The 22,426-nt window shown below is 33.7% G+C and overlaps 1 protein-coding gene across 23 annotated transcripts in view; it reads right to left on the reverse strand.

Moving 5' to 3' along the window:
* Window positions 1-22,426, reverse strand: part of LOC124540331 (microtubule-actin cross-linking factor 1) — a 297,681-nt gene that overhangs the window by 119,267 nt on the left and 155,988 nt on the right. For 13 of the 23 annotated variants that reach the window (XM_047117825.1, XM_047117823.1, XM_047117835.1 and 10 more), the window contains exons 1-2: window positions 22,168-22,280; window positions 15,006-15,697 (exon numbers count right to left, since the gene is read on the reverse strand). The exons of 7 other annotated variants lie outside the window; for them this stretch is intronic. In XM_047117825.1, the coding sequence (XP_046973781.1) occupies window positions 15,006-15,632 (627 nt within the window). In that variant the 5' untranslated portion in view covers window positions 15,633-15,697; window positions 22,168-22,280. Of the gene's footprint in view, window positions 1-15,005; window positions 15,698-22,167; window positions 22,281-22,426 lie in introns of those variants that run through there. 3 more of the 23 variants (XM_047117845.1, XM_047117844.1, XM_047117824.1) reach the window with 2 other exon arrangements.

The raw sequence follows: 22,426 nt of genomic DNA on the forward strand, positions 1-22,426 counted from the left end.
TCAATCTCCGGTTCGATTTCAAATGTCTCTAATAAGTTTTAGTTTTCATTATTATAGAACCAATAAACAATGTCGAGGCTTTTTGCTGAGCGAAAATCGACTCTATTGTGAAGATATAAAACATATTTGTGGATGTACATTTCAACTCATCCCTGTTTTTCCTTTAAATAATAATAAGGTACATACGTAAAAAAAACGCCAACTTCAAAGTTTAAATTCAAAAAAAAAAATTATCTAAATTTAAAATGAACAAAGAAGTATCTATATGACTAAAATCAAACCACATAAACGTATATCTACACATACGCACACACATAAACAAATACAAACACCTGAAAACTTTTTTTTTTAATAATATGTAATTACCAACAGGCGTATTGTATTCAACGTAACGTCATACATCCTACATAATTTACATAATGACGTCGTCAAACTGATAAGGTCAAAGATACTACTTTGTTAACTAATGTCATTTTAGTAAATAATATTTAAAGGAAGGAGAATCCGTATCCTTCCATGAATGTAATTACCAACAAGCGTTTTGTACTCAACGTAACGTCATACAGCCTACATCATTTACATAATGACGTCATCAAACTGATATAAGGTCAAAGACACTACTTTGTTAACTAATGTCATTTTAGTAAATAATATTTAAAGGAAGGAGAATCCGTATCCTTCCATGAATACGATATAAACTTTTAACACCATCGACCGAAATCTCGTGGGAAATGGATTTGAACTCGAATTCTGTTAAATTATGTTAAAATCGTCTCGGCCCTTAATTTCACGCTAACAAAAGTGAAAAAATAACTGTAACTACGAAGGGAAAACTTCTTAACTTAAGGCTTTCTCGAGTTCCGATAAAAATAGGACCAATAACCTATTTTCTCGATCAGTGTTTTATAAGCATTATTTCTTTTTCATATTTATGTTAATCAAACAGTAACTTCATTTTGTTGTTAATAGATGGCGTTAATAGTTCTTTAAATCGCGCTATAATTGTCTTAAGTTCTTATTTTAAGAACACCAACATTCAACATGAAAGCTGAGTTTCCTGGATCAATAGTTCAATTCGTTGACATGCAAGGTAAGCAAAGTAATAGACTTTTAAAAGGCTTTTGTCTACCCATAACTTTGCCGTGATATACAACACCATGTGCTGCCAAAGAAGAATCTCAGTAGCATACCTTGACCCTTTCAATGGATTCATTTTTTAAGTGGGGCGAAAAACACAACTACATATAAATAAAACGCTATCAGATGAGATAGTGATAACACGAACAATCGTTCGTTCCCGTTCCCACTTTACAATCTTAATATAATCTTCTTACATTTTATGTTTTTAATTAGAAATGAAACAAATCTTAGAAAGCTTTTATGTGACAGCGACAAAGGTTCACGTTTAAACAGAACTTTCATCAGATGAGGTGAGATAACAGCAAATTGGCGACTTTTCTCATTCGTTCGTTCTATCATTCATAAGGAAACTGCTCAGGAAATACAGTGGAAGGAAAGAAATAGTAGGTAAAGAACGCTAGTAGGAAAAAATGTTCGAACACATTTAAATAAAACTAATTATAACGGATGAATCGCGTATATTAATTATTTTTAAAACATCCCGACGTTTCGAGCACTTTGCACACGTTCGAACACGTTCATTGGTGTGAAAATGGTGATTTTTGACCCACAAAACTACAATGATTATATACTAGGTATTGCCCGCGGTTTCTCTCTCGTTTTAAAGGTTGGTTGTGGACATAGGTTACTTTTTCAAAAAAGTAACCTATATCCTTTCTTGGAGTGAAAGTTTGGTTCAAACCGAATTTCATCAAATACGGTTTAGTAGTAAAAGAGCGACACACAGATAGAGTTGCTTTCACATTTATAATATTAGTATAGATTGTATCGAACGACAATAGATTTTCGGGTTCTTCTCTTAATCTAAGAATGCACCACGCATAACATTGTAATATCAAAATTTTCATCGGCGACAAATAACATCTTGCCATGTCACGTGGTCAATGATTTAAAAAACACAGCAGAAAACGCTATAAATCTAAACGAATGCATTTTAAAACCGAAGTATTGAAAGCGTTCGTATACATTTAGAACGATTCAGAATAAATGAAATAAAAACCTTTTGATAAAAAAAAAAAAAACATTCAATAATTGTTCAGCATTCAACCGATAAATCATAAGTTTTAAATTTGAAAATCCACTTGTCTTATCGACTGCACCCATAATCAAATTGTGTAACCAAGGGAATACAATAGAAATGAAACCTTATAAGGTATTATTAGGAAAGTAAACAGTTTAAGCCTTAACAAATCACTCGAACAGAGCAGTTTATTCAAAGGGCGTGATCACGAGAAGACTCATTAGGTCGTGCCGAGACTGTTATCGGTTCACGAGTGGAGCTCACGAAAGGAAGACACGATCCTAATAATTTCACTCAAAATATATAAACGCTCCACTCTGTAGTATATCATGGATTTTATTAAAAGTGTGATTCCCAAAAGAGCCGAGATGGCCTAGTGGTTAGAACGAGTGCATCTTAACTGCGGCTTCAAACACAGAAAAGCACCACTGAATATTCGTGTGCTTAATTAATCTCGAGCTCGGCGGTGAAGGAAAACATCGTGAGGAAACCTGCATGTGTCTAATTTCGTAGTAATTCTGCCACATGTGTATTCCAACAACCCGCATTGGAACAGCGTGGTGATTTGTTCCGAACGTTCTACTCTAAGCAAGTTATTGTATGTTGTTGTTGTTATTTCAAATGTCGTATTATGGAAAGAGTCTAATGTATTTACTAGCGACCCCCGGTTTCGCACGGGTGCAATACTGATACTAATTATACTACAGAATTTGTTTATTTATGACATCACATTAGAAACTTCTAAAATTATTAGAGTTTCTTTACTATGTTGTCTTTGTATTATATACAAAAACGTTCCTCTCGAATCAGTCTATCTCTTAAAAAAAATCGCATCAAAAACCGTTGCGTAATTTTAAAGATCTAAGCATACATAGGGACATACAGCGGTAAGGGACATTGTTTTATACTATGGGACATTGTTTTATATATATTCAATTAAAATCTCTTTCATCGTCAGTCTCCTTGTAGTTACCTCGTAGAACTATAACGAGATAATACCCAATAAATAAATAATGTGTGCATAAAAACTCGTAAACTAGAAACTGTAAGTGTAAATTTACCTTATATCCGTAAATTTACTAGAGTTATAACATAATGGAACTGTAAATGAAATATAGAACTGTATCACAGTAATCGACTGTGAACGAAATCACGATCCGCTCTCAGAGTAGGAGTTGAATTATAATCTTAATATTTCATCGATAGCGACGAGAATTCGGACGATGAAGTCATCGAAAATATTGACATCATGGTATTTGATCATTGAGGTCATTAACAGGCTTCAAAGTGAGACCGTCATACAAATATTTTGTTACCGACATATTTATGTACTTAAATTTATACGTTACTAGCCCGGCTTCGCACGGGTGCAATGATATTAAATCACAATGAAAACTTCTAAAATTAACAGCGTATTATATATAAAAACCTTCTTCATGAATCACTCTATCTATTAAAAAAAACCGCATCAAAATCCGTTGCGTTGTTTTAAAGATTTAAAAATACATAGGGATATAGGTACGGAGAAAGCAACTTTGTTTTATAGTATGTAGTGAAGTAAAAGTTTTTTTTACTTTAATTCGAAGTAAAGAACTAATGAGAACGTACTTTGGCAGCCATATCTATGACATTCAAAACACAACATCCTATTCAAATGTATCTGTTAGTAGAGCAACTTTCATGCAGATTTTGAGTAGGTTTTACAAACAATAACCAATTAATTTAAGTATAAGCGATCAAATGAACGTTTCATTAACAACTTATAGAACAGTTGAATCTTAATCACTATTAACTGTGCACAATTAACCGGTTCAACGGAAGCGTCTGACGATTTCTACGGAAGCTGTCAACCGTCTGAATTAAAGCGTTAGGGCTACCGTTAACGCTCAATTTATAAATATACATTTTTAATTTGGCAAACCAACCTCACAATCTGATCAACTCAACTAAAATTGTCGCAAATATAACTTATACTTGAAAAATATCGAATAAATTTTCTACAAGTTTATAATTGAATTGAAATGTGTGTTTAGATCAATTCTTACGACAAATTTGACATTTTATTATACACTAGCGACCCGCCCCGTCTTCGCACGGATGCAATACTGATACTAAATATACTTCAGGATTTGTTTATTTACGACATCACATTACAAATATGTAAAATGATCAGTGTTTCTTTACCATATTTCTCATGTATTATTTACAAAAAAAAATCTCTCAAATCACTCTATGTATTAAAAAAAAAACCGCATCAAAATCAGTTGCCTAGTTTTAAAGGTTTAAGCATACATAGGTACATAGGGACAAAAAAAGCTACTTTGTTTTATACTATGTAGTGAAGTTAGTTATGTTCTGATAGTACTGAACTGATTCAACATCCAGAATTGACTTAACAAAGTAACTCAGATCAACAGCATAGATACGTAAGTGTATACAGTAAAAGCTTATTTTTAAAACAATTTAAAAAAAAATCATCGTGTATATTTCATATGTTATGGACATAAAACAAAAAACTGCAGTTCTCCACCGTTACGTGCGTTTTAATCATAACGTACTTCTAGGAAATTAAAAGCCTCGGAGCGTTGCGTTAGCATTACTGAGAACGTAAAGATTTTGCTAACATTCCGGGGAGTTCACTGCGGATACCGTAAAAGGGAATGTAACGGTTTGACGTTGGGACATAGAGAACGAACTTTATCATCGAATTGAGAAACGAAGGAGGATTAACATATAAAAAAAAATTGGCTGACAGGAAGCTATGGTACATATTTAAAAAAAAATGCTTCAAATTTAGAACGGTATATATATTCGTAGCCTATCGTTATTAGATATCTGATATGTCATGTGTACAGTCGGCACCTCTTTGCTCTTGATTGATGGAAAGCATTCTATTAATATTTTTTTTATTCACTTGTCATATTAATTGTATTGTTTCTACTTTATTATATAAAAGGAATTTTGTTAATAAACGTAACTTTAACTGTTATTATTAAATTAAAATTTAATAAATTTTAATTCAATTTAATTCAGTATGGAATATAATAAGTTATAATAAAATAAAAAATATAATAAATCCGTAGAATACTATTGCCCTAGAAAGATCCGTTTAGATCCCATAAAGAATACATTTCTATTTATTTATTTACGAATAACCGTAAATTAAAACAGCTAAATTGAGCTATTATGATAAACAAGCAAATTTGTGCTTTATTGCTAGCAAAATTTTTTTAAACTAATCAGCCTCATAAATATAACCTATAATTTATTCTGAAGCGAATTCTTATGCAAAACTAAAAAGTTAAAACGGGGACTGGATTTTTTTATTACTATATCATCAACATGGATTCAAACCTAACACTTCTTTGACTGAATATAAAAAAACAGTACAAAATCTGACGTAAACATTAAGCTTTGTAATCCGTCTGTCTGAAACAAAAGCAGCTGATGGATGTCTTTTAATTCACTAAGCACTATTCCCTCCCGGGATCTTCAAAGACGCATTGCAAGATGCAAGAGTTTATTGTACAAAAAAAGTAAGAACTGTCATGAAAGGCTTCCAACATCAAAACTTGATGTAAAATGTAAAAGTCCGACTATGTCTGTTCTCCGTCGAACGTTGACGATGTATCTTCATTCACTCATTCATTCACTGCAAATATAGAGATCAATACAAGTTAAGCACTATTAAGATTCGAGAGTTATCCGATCGTTCATTACAGCCTATGGGTTCCACGTTTTACTGGATGAAAATTATGTGATTGTTGATATACAACTTAATAGAAGGCTCGAGAATTAGACTGACGTTTTAAAATAAATAGATCATATGTAACAAAGTATTCTCTGTATACATAATATGTATAGTTTGAATGTCTTATTTGTCACATTGTAAATAGTAAGCTAACGCGTTACACGATGTAACTCTAAGTAATAATATATCAGTAAAATAAGATCTTTAGCAAGTGAATATCGTGTATCATCTTACTTTCTAGATTGGAGTGCCCTTTGCTTTCACCCTCGACGAAGTTAATAGGATGGAACACTTTCGATGGCCGGTTCAAGATACATAACGAATGTTTAACATCAGCGAAATTATGAACAAACATTCAATTTTAGCACCTAAGAATCAGTCATTATTTGATATTTTTAGGTGCTAATTTAGTAGAACTATTTAAAAACGAATAACTCTTAAGGCATTCTATTTATTATTATCATGGCATGAAACTCGACATTGGTTTTCTGAGATGGAAGGTAAAATTAATATCACGAACCAATTTGATCCGGTTCAATCTGGTTTCGAAATTTTCAATTAATTCTATAACTTGCAATCTACGGAGATAACTCCACTAAACAGATTCATGTGTATAGCAGTTCCAATATATGGAATGGTCTAAACAAAAATGTCATATGGAATATGACGTAGATAAACCCTAAAGTCATATTGCGCGCAAGGCATCTCTTCACGCACGGCTGAGCGCATCGCTCTGGGCTGGCGCACCTGTTCATGTTTCCTGTCTGCCATCTTGAACTGGAAGTTCCATAGCGTATCCTTTATCATTATAAATATCTATTACTCGTAACATACTCCATATGTGTGACAAATAATCTTAAATATATAACCTTTACCATAACTTTCAAAAATAATTTATTTTAGACTAGCCATCCGCCCCGGCTTGGCACGGGTGCAATGACATCACATTAGAATATTGTACATGTACACTATTATCTATTTAAAAAAAAAACCGCATCAAAATCCGTTGAGTAGTTTTAAAGACTTAAGCAGAGATATAGGGACAGAGAAAACGACTTCGTTTTATACTGTGTAGTGATATAGTTTTCGATGTGATATTTTGGGAGGAAAATGAACAATGTCAATAAAATCATCGACGAAAAAAAGGTAATTCAATAATTTCTACTAAAAATAAGAAAGAAGCAACCAAGGAACAACAAAGGTAGTCTAACGGTACTGAGGCGATGTTCCAAAGACGTGCGAAATTTCGACAATCGCGTCCGACGGCGCACATCTCCGGTTTCTCTGAACCGAGTGATTTATGACTCGCTACCGGCGATGCAATTACGATTACCGGCAGCCGGATATTATATGACACTGAAGATTATACGACCGACAAATTAACAACAATCACAACAATCATATCTCGTTGATTCGTAAGTTTATTACAATAAATAAATAATAAATATATTGGTACTTCGTGGTAGGGCTTTGTGCTAGTCCGTCTGGGTAGGTACGACCCACTCATCAGTTATATTTCCGCCAAATAACAGTACTCAGTATTGTTGTGTTCCGGTTTGAAGGGTGAGTGAGCCAGTATAACTACAGGCACAAGGGACATAACATCTTAGTTCCCAAGGTTGGTGGCACAGTGACGACGTAAAGAATAGTAAATATTTCTTACAGCGTCATTGTCTATGGGTGATGATGACTTACCATCAGGTGGCCCATATGCTCGTCCGCCAAACTATACCATAAAAAACATCACATACATTACTCTGATCCCAATGTAAGTAGCTAAATGTGTGTTATGGAAAATCAAAAGTAACGATGGTACCACAAACACCCAGACCCAAGACAACATAGAAAATGAATTTTCGACATCGACTCGGCCGGGTCGAACCTGGGACCTCGGAACGTACCCATGATAACCGGTACACACTACTCGACCATGGAGGTAGTCATATTTAATATCACTTTCATAATTTTCAATCGAACAACTTAGATTATAATACAGGATAATTACGAAACTATAAACAAAATGTTCAACAAAGATTAGGATCAAATACAGCGGATGTGATAGCATTAAAAAAAACAACCAGTTTTAGCAACGGTCATCGGTAAAAGCTTATAGGTATAGCTGTCTAGCAGATCACGAATCTAGCACAAAGCCTTCGAGTAAGCAATTCGTTTGTCTAGAATAAAATTCAGAAACAAAGATTTCCTTTATCCGGTCGAAGCATTAGGTCAGTCGCTGGACCGTGATACGACCGATGTTTATTAATTATTTTTTATACTCATGTAATTGTATCAAAAAAGCAGAGAAAAATTACAATCTGTTAAAATTAAATTTAAAAAAGTGTTGAAGGATAAGTTTAACAATTTTGTCTCTTCTTCATACAAATGTAAAATCAGTGGTGATAGAAAGAGAGAGAAATTTGCGTTTTTCTAACCAACATAATAAGACCCTATGTTCTGTTAAACTAGTAAATTTCGTTTATATATAAAAACCAGCTGTACTCGCGATTTCTTGCGCGTTTGAATTTAACAGAAGAAATATTGTTGTATGTTTAGTTTTTGCCTAAGTTACCCCTTTTTATATCACCTATCTGCCAGTGAAAGTCCCGTCAAAATCGGCCCAGCCCTTCCAGAGATTCGCCGGAACAAATAGACAGACACAAATTATAAAAAATGTTATTTCAAACAGACACTCCAATTTTATTATATGTGAAGATAATCGTAATTTTATTCAGTTAAACACAAAAATTCCTAACTGTATCCTTTTAAACATTGAATAATACAATGAACAGAAATTTCACAGTAATTATTTCACATCGCATTGAAGCGTGAGATCAGCTAGCCACCGCGATGTATTTGCATGCTACGTTGTTAATATTAAAAGTCATATATTTATTCAGTCTTGGAATGCAGCTAGCACTTTATAAGTTTGTCTGATTATAATGCTAATGTGTTATCACTTAATAAACGCTTGAATCTATTAAAAGTACGTGGCGTTGTTAGTTCTGATGAATTTTAATATATTAACAACATCCTTTATTTTTTTATTCGTAAAAACCGTTTTGAGTTCCTATTAGCCTTCAAATGTAATAATAAAATCAAGTCCAAACTAAATTACTGCTCGTTTAATTCGCACAGGAAATCACAACTACTTTAACGACTCATCAAGACTTATACGTCACTCAGTGTCGTCCCGACGTCGAAATATTTAAAATCACGAGGCTATGATATTGGTAATGAACCGGTTATATCCGGTTTATTCTGGTTTGGAAATTTTCAAATACTTCTGTTACTTGAAAACTACGGAAATATTTGGACTAAACCAACCGTTTAAGACCAAACGCAACCCCATGTCAATCAAAATCAAAATATACTTTAATCAAACACTTTTGAATCGCCCTTTAAAAACTATATTAGGTGAAACTACCAAAGGTTCGGAGAGTAGATTCTACCGAGAAGATCCGACAAGAAACTCAGTAGTGACTCTTATTCAACATTAAACATTATTACTTGTTTATTTGTAGCGCAGTTCCAATATAAGAATAGGCAAAGTCTGCCATGGTTATGGCCTTTTTGGTAAGTGGTAAGACAAAATGATCATAAGACCGTGCATGTCAGAATATTGGCATATCTGAAGATCAGTGATCAAGCAAATTGCTGCTATGTGGAATGTCGTCTCGCTATGCTGTTATTAATTACTAGAAATTTCAATCACGTACATTATATACTAGTATGCAAATTATAATCACTGTTTGATCACTGATAACGGCTTTTCCCAAAGTGTTACTGATCCGTTGATTACAAATTACATTCTTCGAGTATAATTTGATTCATATGGCATTTTGGCATTTATGAAATTGCTTATATACTTTGATTTAGTACTAAACTAATTAAAGCTGACGCTGATTTAAAAAAGCCTATGTCCTTTTTCAGTATTCAAGCTATCGTGTATTATTGTCGCTAGTTTTTTATTTAATTTACATATTATAACATAATGGAACTGTAAATGAAATATAGAACTGTTCCAAAGTAATTGACTGTGAACGAAATCACGACGAGTATAATATGATTCATTTTAGCATTTCTGCAATTGCTCATATATACTTTGATTTAGTACTATCAAAACTGACGCTGATTTAAAAAAAGCCTATGTCCTTCAGTATTCAAGCTATTATGCACTATAGTTGCTTGTTTTTCTTTCAATTTAAATAAATACTCCTTGGACGCTTTTCGCTTGTACATAATCTATGATGCCAGCAATATTTCCATTGTCCTGTCGTGTGTCTGCGTCGAGTAGTCGACATTATTCGAACTATTTTAAGATTTGAACTTTAACGTCTCGAGAATGCCATCGCCGTTTGTTGTTGACTTATCTATTCCAGATCTTTCTTTTGCAATATTATTTTTGGTTACGATATATATAAAATGAAATTAAACAAATTGCTGGACCGGACTGGACAAAAAAAGGCAAAGCAAAGGACAACCTGGAAGATGTTGGAGGAGGCCTATACCCATTAGGGGCCTTAACTTTTTTTTTTCTTCTTTTCTTTTTTTGTAAATTTATATAGCATACTTGTAAACGTTGTACTGAAGTTAAGGAAATAAAAGGCTTATTATTATTATTATTATTATTTATTATATATATAATAAATATTTTTAACGATCAAAAATTTTCAAACTTATCATTAATAATTAGTTTGACCTTTCCTTGAAGATTATATCGGATTAAAATTGCTTTTTTTCAGTTTAAATTCGCTTCCTATTTAAACTTATTGAAACAACGATATATAAATATCAAGATGTTTTAGTTTTACTACATGGTCATAATAAATTAATGATATTGTTAATTGAGTTTGGAGTGTATCAGACGATACAGTTGAATATGAACATACAGGAAGTAATGTAGATATCGGACTGTGATTTGATTTTTAATTTTCGAAAGCAAAAGAGATATACTCGAATATCACGGTCATAATACTCTATACAAAGAAAACTAGCAATTGGAACAGCAAACAAACAACAACATCTATTTATGTACAGTACAGTAACAGCATGTAAATTTCCTACTGCTGGGCTAAGATCACCCACTAAGGAGAAGGTTTAGAACATATTCCACCACGCTGTTCCGATGCGCTTTGGTGAAATGCACATTTAGCTGAATTTTTATTGATGTTTTATTCACCGCCGAGCACGAGATGAATTATACACACAATTTAGCACATATATATAGTGGTGCTTGCCTGGGCTTGAACCAGTAATCATCGGTTAAGATGCACGCGGTCTTACCACTGGGCCATCTCATGCTTTAATTCTATTTATGTATTAAAAATTAACGTTAAATTTGAAATAATAACATACTGGGTTATAGGGAAAAAATACGTAGCTATAAACGACCTAACAAAAAAATATCTGGCTCAATGTTTCAGATTAAAAAGTCATAAGTATTTACTTACAGCATAATATAATTAATCAAAAATACTTCCACACAATTGTTGCAGTACTGTAAATCATTATGTACCACAGAGAATATTCCACCTAAATAAAATTGGTGTATATCGTTAAGCCAATTCCAAATTCAAAATTTCCCAAAGACATAAGGTCTAAATACACTCAACGTCTATCTAGAACCATTTCGCAATAAGAACCTCTACATAAAATCTATTCAGATATAAAACGATTACAACAGCAAGTTTCTATATATATTGGTCATATACCACAAGGATGACCTACACTTGTGACACAGCGCACAAATCAATTTGTTAAGACGGTAATGTTCGAAGCGTGTTCTAACCATTTTAGTAACACGCATTTACGAGCCGACAATGCGTCTGATTTTAAATGACAGTATTGTATTCCATGCCTTTATCTCCAGCTAAATTTACAGTCAGAGTAAGAAAACCTCATTCCTTTATCAAGTCTTAAGCTCTTAGTACCTTTTGAAACTAAAGCACTGAACTGACAACTGATTATAAAATTAAACTTACATAGTACGATAACTTGGTTCAAAATAGTGTAACATCTTTGGACTACGTCTAGTTTTATATCAACATTAATTTTTTTAATGGCGTAATTAGGAATTACAAATTTAAATTAGATATGATACTGAATCTTCAAATGAATTGTCAAAATGTATCTGTCAGTGTCATATATTCTCGACCGGGGCTCTTCCTCACGTGTAGTAAAATACTCCACTGATCTATTCCGTTGTTCCACTGCGGTTAGGATGCCCTAGAATTTCGATGACCATAAGACTCCTCAGTACATATTCAAGGGTAAAAATATCTGACTTGGTAACTATTGTTTGCTTTTTAACGAGCTAAGGTTAATTCTGGTAATACATCAATTATTTTAATATAACTTTATGAATAGTTTTTTTGCTTTCAATCACCAATTACAAAAAATAAATATTCATTTAATAAGTTAATTATGTAATAAAAAATCTCTAATAAAGATAAAGAATATATATATGGTTGTGAACATATTTATATGTGGTACTTGAAATAACTACCAATTAATAAATGTCCAATATAACAAAATCATCAAAATCAAAATTTGGCCAAATATTTCCTCATTTTGGCTCAACATTATGCAACGAAGGTATTCTCAAAATATTCAGATGATCTCTCAGCTTATATATCTACTCTTAGATCAACGTTCAAAGTCAGTTAGTCAGGACATCGGAATTCAGATAGTCAGTCAGTTCGTGACGAGGACAGATGACGCTTGTTACAATGTACGTTTCACCACAATCATTACAATCATATATGTATATATGATCGTGCTGATACGTACACAATGATACTGAGTTTCTTGCCGGATCTTCTCGGTAGAATCTACTCTCCAAACCGGGGGCAACTTCACTTAGTGTAGGCAAATGACGATTTAAAAGTGATTGTAAAAGCCTATGTGAATCAAGTATATTATGATTTGTTATATGTATATATATAGTTTAATTGAAAAAAAAAACAATAACTATTCTTTGCATTTATATAAAGTACTTATATATTTCCTAGGTAAAGTAAAAACAAAATGGTATTCAACACGTCGCGTGCTGTGGAATTAGATGCATGTACTATATTTCAATGCAAATTACATTACCAAGTAAATGATTGAGCGATGACGTCACTGATATTTTTATATAGATAACTTTACGTCAAACGAGGACCACAACGTTGAATATGAATCAGTCACTCACGGCTTAATATATAATATTGTATACAAGAAAAACTGAATCTAACTTTAAAATACACTTATATATAACTATATACATTTCACACACACACGCAAGTCTTCGTAATAATTGGTAATTTAACAGTTTACATAAATACTTCATCCTTATAAAGATTTTTAAACTTACATTAATACTATGTACGTTTCAAATCTTCCATATTTCATTGGTTTATTTTGATGATAGAATTACGATCTTTACAGATACAAGTTAATCATAGTTTGATTAACTTGTATCTGTAAAGATCATGGATGATCTTTATCATCTCTGTCTCTATATTAAATAGGCAGATAAATGATTTAAGTAACTATTGAAATTCGTTGACGTCAATTAATTAGTAAATGCAAAACATTTCAGCTCTTCGGACATAAAAAACCATACAAGACGCAAAGGAATCTCGTTTGAGTAATAAATTAAAATCTACATGCAGTACTCAACCAGATATAGCACTCGCATCTCGTAGGCGGAGATACACAGCTGCCATATCCGGACGCAATTCACTTTGAGATCGACTTAGGTCTTACGTACCTATTACTTCAAGTGCATTCAAATTCTTATTCATACTCAACTGAATTCAGTGTAATTGAAACGATCGTCTGTTAATAACATTGGCATTCAAAGCTAAATATACTGTTGCTTGTCGAAAACTACAGCATTCATTTGCGCAAAGCCTTTTAATGGTAATCTGTAACGGGCATACCAAATAAAGAATATAAATTACTGTGTTTTCAGTAGCACCTATTTAATATCAAACACTGTATGTGGCCCAGTGGTTAGAACGCGTGCATCTTAACCGATGATTGCGGGTTCAAGCCCAGGTAAGCTCCACTACATATATGAGCTTAATTATGTTTATAATTCATCTCATGTTCGGCGGTGAACGAAAACATCGTGAGGAATTTCATTGAAATTCTGCCACATTTGCATTCCACCAACCCGCATTAGAACAGTGTGGTGGAATATGTTCCGAACCTTGTCCTTAGTGAGAGAGGAGACCTAAGCCCAGCAGGGGGAAATTTAGAAGCTGTTACTGGTGCTGTACTGTATATAAATATATTGATCTGATTTCAATTCAATTCTTAGTTAAATGGCTTTTATTGGTGCCGACAGGGCACAGATTATTTCGCCAATGTCACATAGGATGGAGAAGACATTTTGATCTGTCTTAGAATACTTAGAGATATGACTTAGAACGGATCGATCAGATGACTTTGTGTTAAGAAACGAAGATTCTTCCAAAGTGTTAATCCCTCTTTTCTATTATACTTAAACTTTGTGTTGATTGATAATAATCGGTCAATAAAGGTCCTTTTATGTAGATAGGTTTTAAATCTCAAGGAATAAAATGACTAACAGAATTGGGACTAATACGGTACGAAATTCTTAACTTGTATGATATATGATAATAATAAATAATAATGTAATCTAATGACGTTTAGTGCGTAAGATTATGGCCATGAATGAAACAGAATGTCAAAGGTTTTGCAAATAAACAATAACATAAACTCGTCATGTTACAAGATACCGCTAACAAACGGTATAGTGTTATGAATTTTTTGGATACCATTGTGAAATATAGCTAAGCAAAGTTTGTACTAAAAAAAAAAAATTCGTATAACCATTACAAATAAAGATTGTTTTTTTTTTTACAATGTTACAGAAATAAAAACTGATTTGCTATTTGAAAACTATACCATTTGTAGTATTAGTGTGTATATTACTAGGTATATAATATAGGTTTGGGGGTGCCCCGATATATCTCCACTTAGCAAGCTGTCTTGCGTTAGATCTAAGAGGCATTACAATTCAAATAGTCTTTTATTATTCACAGGTAAATATTGTTTACGTTAGATATGATTAACTTTTACCTTCACCTTTCGCGGAGGCGTCGTCTCCGTCTCGACATGTCTGTAGCGTTCAGCTGATCTGTGAACCTCCCTGCCTCTAACATCCTCCAGGGACGCTTTCTCCTCCCCGCGGGTCAACGTAGTTACTTTCCTAACTATCCTGGTGGTAATACGTCGCTGCCCGCTGTCGTCTTTCTTCGAGATCTTCGTCGACTCCAACGAGGAGCCAAGGACCTCGGTCGACAAGCGCTTGTTCGTATGAATCGCCTGTAGTTCCGAAACACCCCTCCCGCCGGCTGACAGCGGTACAGCCAGAGCGCTCTCGCCGTCGTACTCGAAATGTGTCTGATTACCGTCGTGCACTATTCGTCCATTGTAACCTTCTTCTCTGTACGATCCAGAGCGATAGCTAGACCTCTCGAAGCCGGGATAGTTACCATCAAATACGGTTTCATGTCTCGTCAGACTTTCCCTCAAACTTCTGGGCACAGAAGCCAGGTTGAGACTGGTCGTGATGGGGGATCCCACCGGCGATGGGGAAGGTTTCTTCAAACTAGACTTCAACGGTTTCGTATCATCACTCTCGAGTGTCCCTTGTACGAAGAGGCGCTTACTGCTGCCTTCTTTGACGAACCTATACATCGACATTCTCGATTCGTTCCTCTCAGGCCTTCACGGGCCGGTATAACATAATACTGATCGGACTTGGCGCGCTGCGGTGTTATTTCCAACTTATTACGGATTCGATACGCGCACACCTCGCTACACCGTTATGTGACAATACTTGCAAATGTATTACTTCAAAGGATCGGGCGATGAGTGGGAAATTGTTGATATTGACTATATTTAGAAATGTATCAGGCTTCGTTCAAATTGAACGACTTCTGGTTTAGCTGTGACACGCGTCAATGGAATCTAGTACTAATCATATTATTGTTAGCATGACTTAATATGGTCATAACGAATTATACTACCAACAAAGGAAAATGTCGCTACTTAATGCAACTATATTAATATTACTACGAGTATTTAAAACGGGAAATTTACTATGTGTTTAATTTTTATTTGGTGGAGCTCGATATTTCGACATTTACTACAAAAGTCTTGTATATTTCTAATGTCTCGTGAACGACTAAAATAAAAAACATTATAAATATCCCGTTTCAAATACTTGAAGTAATAAAAATAACCATGTTAATTTAAAATATTATTTATTAATATTATGGAACGTATGTTCGTATGAACTTTTAAAACTAGCTGTTTATAATCAAGCGATGTAGAATTAAATGCAAAGAAAGTGAACGCGAACTCAGCGTCCGTGGTGGGTTTTAAACAGGCTTCGGATTAGCCAAGTTTCCTTGCCATATTTGTATTCCGACAAATACGGACCCTTCCGGCGGACGCCGGCGTCACTAAACATTGAGGAAACTGATTTCGTGACGCCTTAGAACAAACGACTTTTTATATATTGTTTTAGTTATTTTTTTTTTTGCGGTTTTTCGTATTTTCGTAATCATTTAAAACTTTAAGGCTCAAGGCTGAGAAACAAATGTTTCATACAGTTATAATATTAACCTATTCATAATTTATGACGACCTCCGTGGTCGAGAGGTGTGTACAGTGGTTTGCATGGGTACGTCACTCTGAGATCCCGGGTTCGATTCCTAGCCGAGTCGATGTAGAAGGTTTATTAGTTTTCTATTTCGTCTTGATTCTGGGTGTTTGTGGCACCTTCGTTATTTCTGATTTTCCATAGCACGAGTGCTTTAGCTACTTACATTAGGATCAGAGTAATGTATGTGATGTCGCCCAATATTTATATTTATTTATTTTAATACCAGAATAATCTTCCAAAGTGGACATTTTTTATTTAAACTCAATGAAATAATACGGGTTTATTTGTAATGGGCAGACATGCGAAGGATTTCATTCAACAATACAACAAACAAGTAAACCTTGACCTAGGAGCTTACGTAAGCGATATCATAAGCCTCCGATAAATAATGCCGAAAATCGATGACGTCATAACCTTTTAAATATATTTTTTTAATTTAATTGCAGAAGGATATATTAAAATATTTGCATCATACGAGCTCCGTTTTATAATTGATAATTCGTATGAGCCTTGGCGCTTACGTCCTTATGTTTTTGTTCCATTGTAAGCCTCATTAAATTATCACAGGTATTGAGTCCTATAGTTGGAATAAGATCATTTTTCTTTAAAAACTTTAGCTATGACAAAGACTAAAATTAGGTCTTTGAAACATTCTCTTTTTCAAATTTCATTAAATGATATTTTAAGGCGAGACCAAGTTGTTATTGAGAATCGAATGATCGAATAAGTTTAAGTTAGGTCGGTAATGTAGCTTCTAGATTTACTTTGAATGTCAAATGAAAAGGACGCAAGCGACAGTTCAGACCTCGCTCCACGACCCGAGCTGACTTATGACGTAATCCAACAAAAGCTTTATAAATAAAATCAAGGATATTCAAAGAAAAATCTATTTGTAGAAATTATGTGATTGACGTTAAACTATGCACCTATAGTACGACACAACTTAGATGTAGCATCGGTAAAATTCGTAAAACCGATCACACCCGAATTGAGTACGCTCTTCCAAATTATCAATATTTATTTCTCATGTGAATATGATCTTTACTTTGTGTAATAACTTGTAATATCATATAACCTAATATATTCGTCAATTTGACACGTCGTTTTACATGCACTCGCTTTCTCGGGTTGAACTGACACGAGAATCTATAGCGACGAATAGCGTCGAATGGCGCGATTGTGAGCCATTTCTATTTGTCGTGTAAATCGGCAGTAATCGGTTTTATTTTCATTTCATTGCATTTTCCGATGCTACATTTAATTTGTGTACTAGACCTAATTGGTTTTATTTAAACAATGACAATTTAAATTGTTAACGTTATTGGTTTTCGCTCGCGTGTTGGGGTGTTGGTTGTCATGTGTTGTTGCGCAAAAAAGTAACCTATTTTCTTCATTGGAGTTCAAATTTGCGACATACCTAATTTCATCAAATTCGATTAAGCGGTTTGGTAGTGATAGAGCGTCAGACAGACAGAGTTACTTTCACATTTATAATATTAAAGATGATTTCAAATATATTTACAAAATTGCCAAAACTGTATAACTTTCATCCGGTTTTGTACGAAGAACCAATTCTCTCCGGTTTTGTAATAAAATTCTCCGGTACGATTCGTTCCGTAAACAATGTCCAAATCGATATTTGACTAGAACGCTTTCATGCTTTTGTGCACGTTAAATATAACCCCGCTAAATTAAAAAGGTAGAAATTGAAACAAAATTTCTATGTGTGCAATTTTAAAAGTAATTTACTTGGAGGTAGGGCTTTGTGCAAGCCCGTCTGCGTAGGTACCAACCACTCATCAGTTATTCTTTTTCGTCAAATAACAGTACTTAGTATTGTTGTGTTTCGGTTTGAAGGGTGAGTGAGCCAGTGTAACTACAGGCACAAGGGACATAACATCTTAATCCCAAGGTTAGTGGCACATTGACGATGCAAGGAATAGTTAATATTTCTTACAGCGTTGTCATCAATGTCTATGGGTGATAGTGACCACTTACCATCAGGTGGCCTATATGTTCGCCCGCCAACCTATACCATAAAAAAAGTAATATTTACAAAACGCTCTACATATAACGTCGTAATATAGTGTGTAATATTCAATTATTTGTGTGTGGGTGTCACTGTGGATACCGACTTACATTTTTGCGGGGGATTTTATAATTGTATGGTTGACGCCTACAAGGCTGAACCTTGGGACGCTTTATATGGAGCAATAAGTGTCGGTTTAATTTTAATATGACACTGCATTAAAATTAAGTTGATGTTTGGCAATGATGTTGTAGTAAACAGATATGTTATTAACGTGCAAAAACTGAAGACTAGAAAACGTCCGAATTGAGACGTTTGCCTTTAGTCGTTTTACGTAGTAATACGTTATAATACATCATAATTACGTAGTAATACGTTTTGCGTAATTAAAATATCTAGTTATCCCTTTTACTTATTGTTTTTATCAAGCTATCCTTTTTACTTTTAACGAAATGTAAAAATTAACTAAAATAAACGGTCCCCGGCGCGGCACACTTTTTTCTGTTGTTTAGTATGGATATAACATATCTGTTTATTAGAATATCATTGATGTTTGGTAATCATGTAGCAAAAAAATATTAACAAACATATTCGAATGTAAACAAAGAACTCATTTCATATCTGGAAGGATGCAAGTTTTCACGTTACCCATTCGAAATTCGATTTTATAACCAAGGAAAAAGATCGAAAGTGCTAAGTCAGTTGACGTCATATATGTCAAGAAGTATAACTGACATCTTGACATATTTCGACTTTTACTTCTATTTTTAAATTTAACTTGGTACGAAAAGATTCGTACAAGCAAATCTGGTATCTCATCATATATTCTACCTTCAAAGCATAAAGTCTTCAACAGATACAATTAACAATCAAAGGGTAATCAATAAATAGCGAGTGAAGCCGCGGGCGTCAACTAGACACTTTATAAATGGAGCCATACTGAATAAAACCATTCATATTTATGTGATTATAAATTTGGTTCGCGATTCTTGGTGTCAACGTTAATTCTGTGACCAACTTCGGTAACACTATATACGTATACAATATGCAGATGTCATTTTTTTTTATGTTATAGGTAGGCGGACGAGCATATGGGCCACCTGATGGTTAGTGGTCACCATCACCCATAGGCAATGACGATGTAAGAAATATTAACTATTCCTTACATCGTCAATGTGCCACCAACCTTGGGAACTAAGATGTTATGTCCCTTGTGCCTGTAGTTACACTGGCTCACTCACACTTCAAACCGGAACACAACAATACTGAGTACTGTTATTTGGCGGTAGAATAACTGATGAGTGGGTGGTACCTACCCAGACGGGCTTGCACAAATCCCTACCACCAAGTACAACCAGTTGTTTTATACATTCAATATAAGTTGTTTTTGGCAATGTTTTACTCGGTGGTAAGGCTTACTTCGAGACTGACAATGTCCGTACCATTCATCAGACATTCGACCGTCAAATGCCAATACTTAGACTGTGTTGGCGTTGGTGGCGAAGCAAGGAATGGCTATCATTAATTACAGCGCCTACACATATGGGCGGCAGTGACCATTTTGATGAGGTTACTAATTACTCGTACCTAAAAGCAGTAAGTTTATCATAAAATAAGTGGATTAAGGCCCTTTTAGCATCTGAGCACATGACTATTTTGATGAGGTCACAGATTTCCTCGTACCAAAAAGCCGTAAATATATACTAAAAGATATGTACTTAGGCCTTTTTTAGGATCAGGCCACAAAATTAAGTTAATTAAACATAAATAATCTCAGTATAATAGTATTGAGAGGTTATTATATAAAAATTTGTTTACGAAAGAACCCCTATAAGAAAAATTAAGCACTTCGCTTAATACCTAATGGGATTATTTTTATCGATAAAATTTTCAAACTAACGATAAGTGTTATGACTTTTAAGAGGTTTGAGTTTTTTTTAACATCAATTAAAATCAATATTTATTTGCAAACGTTTTTCGGCAATTATCATCAGATTATATTTCCTTGATTAACAAACATACATTTTGTATTTATTTGTATATAATATAATATTTTATTTATTTGGGATTCCATTTATTTAAGGCTCTCCGAAGTGGGCGTATTAAAATATAAATACAATTGAATGTAACAAACGTGTACTACTTATATGAAATAAATGATTTCCAATATTAATTGTTCCATCTAATTTATAAGTCACAGGTTTGATATTGACCCCTTGGTAATGACAGCTGGGGTTGCCATACGAGTGCATCCGGTGACCGTCCGGATGACATTATAAATGATTCTGATTTTAAAAATTTTATTGAATAAAAATAATAACTTTTTGGAAGATAAACGAAATATGAAGTAAAGAAATAGCGTGATGGAATCAACGGTAATTGTTCTTACATTAATACAGATAGCAACTGCATCTAAGATAAGTTTAAACTTGGAAACTAAATAAAATAATAACAGCTTTATAACAAGAGATAATTATTACATGTACCTATATGATTAATGAAAAAGTGTTAATTAGTGATTTTTTTGCGATTTCTCTAAGTAGACTCTCAATTTGGGACCGGTGGTAGCATTCAATTTCATTACCAAAAGAGCCTAATTGAAAAGAGTGTTTATTTGATTTTGATTCATATAACATTATTAACGTCGGTAATAATAACTTCTAACTAATAATGCGCATAAAGGCGCTTCTTGTTTATATGTTTTTTGACCTTGCTTGTTTTATATATCGTTTGTGTTAATTACCTTGCTCTTGCACTGTTACGAATTCATAATCATTCATATTAAACGACGTTACTAGACAAAGTCAAAGAATTATATTATTTGTTAAACACTAAAACCTCTTTTCACAGATTTTAAAATTCGAACATGAGAATTATTCTTATGTTATCATTACAAGTAATGAGCGAATTCTACGTCGGAAATAAATGGTCGTATCGTCATTCGCATTACACTGAGTATATACCTTTTTAGTAATCGAATAAATGTTATGTCAATTTTAATCACATAAATAATGACGTCACTTGTAAATGCGATATCACTCTCCTCTAAACTGTCATTAATTATAATTATTTTATTGTTTTCGAAACCTTCAAATTCAATGAATAACTTTGCATTATTTCGTCTTTACAGATCGAAATAAAACTATCATCCGCTTAAAAAGTAGGAATGCATCGCAAATCCTACCAACGATAAGATAGAAAGCCGAACATAAGTACTTTATTTTTAAAAAATCGCAATTTATCAATCGATAAAATCGTCGAATTTCGACAATATAACGCTGCAATATTTAAGGACGTTCATATATCTTCATTTGGTGTTACGTCACTCAAAACAATACACTCCCTTTACGAGTTGAGTAACATTTAAGTAACTAATTAGCGTTTACTTAGTTGCTTAAGTTCGCTAAGCAATAACAATATCCCACTAAATCCCAAGCATCACAACCGTTACTGTCACCGGTATCGTTAAAAAAAAAATTCGCGTATCGAATCCGTTTCTTAGACGTCACTTTGAAATAAATTAAAAAAAAAACACAGACCACAGTAAAACCTTTTTCGAAACGGTTAGTGTGTTAGTTATTCGATTCGTTTTTCGAAATTTGAAATTGACGTGCGCGCGCGCTTCGTTCGGACTCTAACAGGTGACTGGCGCGCAGTTGCAGCCTAGCCGCCCGTGACGGCTGTGAAAAAATGTATCGTGGGTTTACGTATGTTTCTCATTCATTATGGGAGCTGAATTCCGTGATAATTGTCATGTTAAATGGACGTTTTTCTTTTGTTTATTATATTAACTCTAAC

Source organism: Vanessa cardui, chromosome 24, assembly GCF_905220365.1.
Source record: "Vanessa cardui chromosome 24, ilVanCard2.1, whole genome shotgun sequence".
Lineage (NCBI taxonomy): Eukaryota > Metazoa > Arthropoda > Insecta > Lepidoptera > Nymphalidae > Vanessa > Vanessa cardui.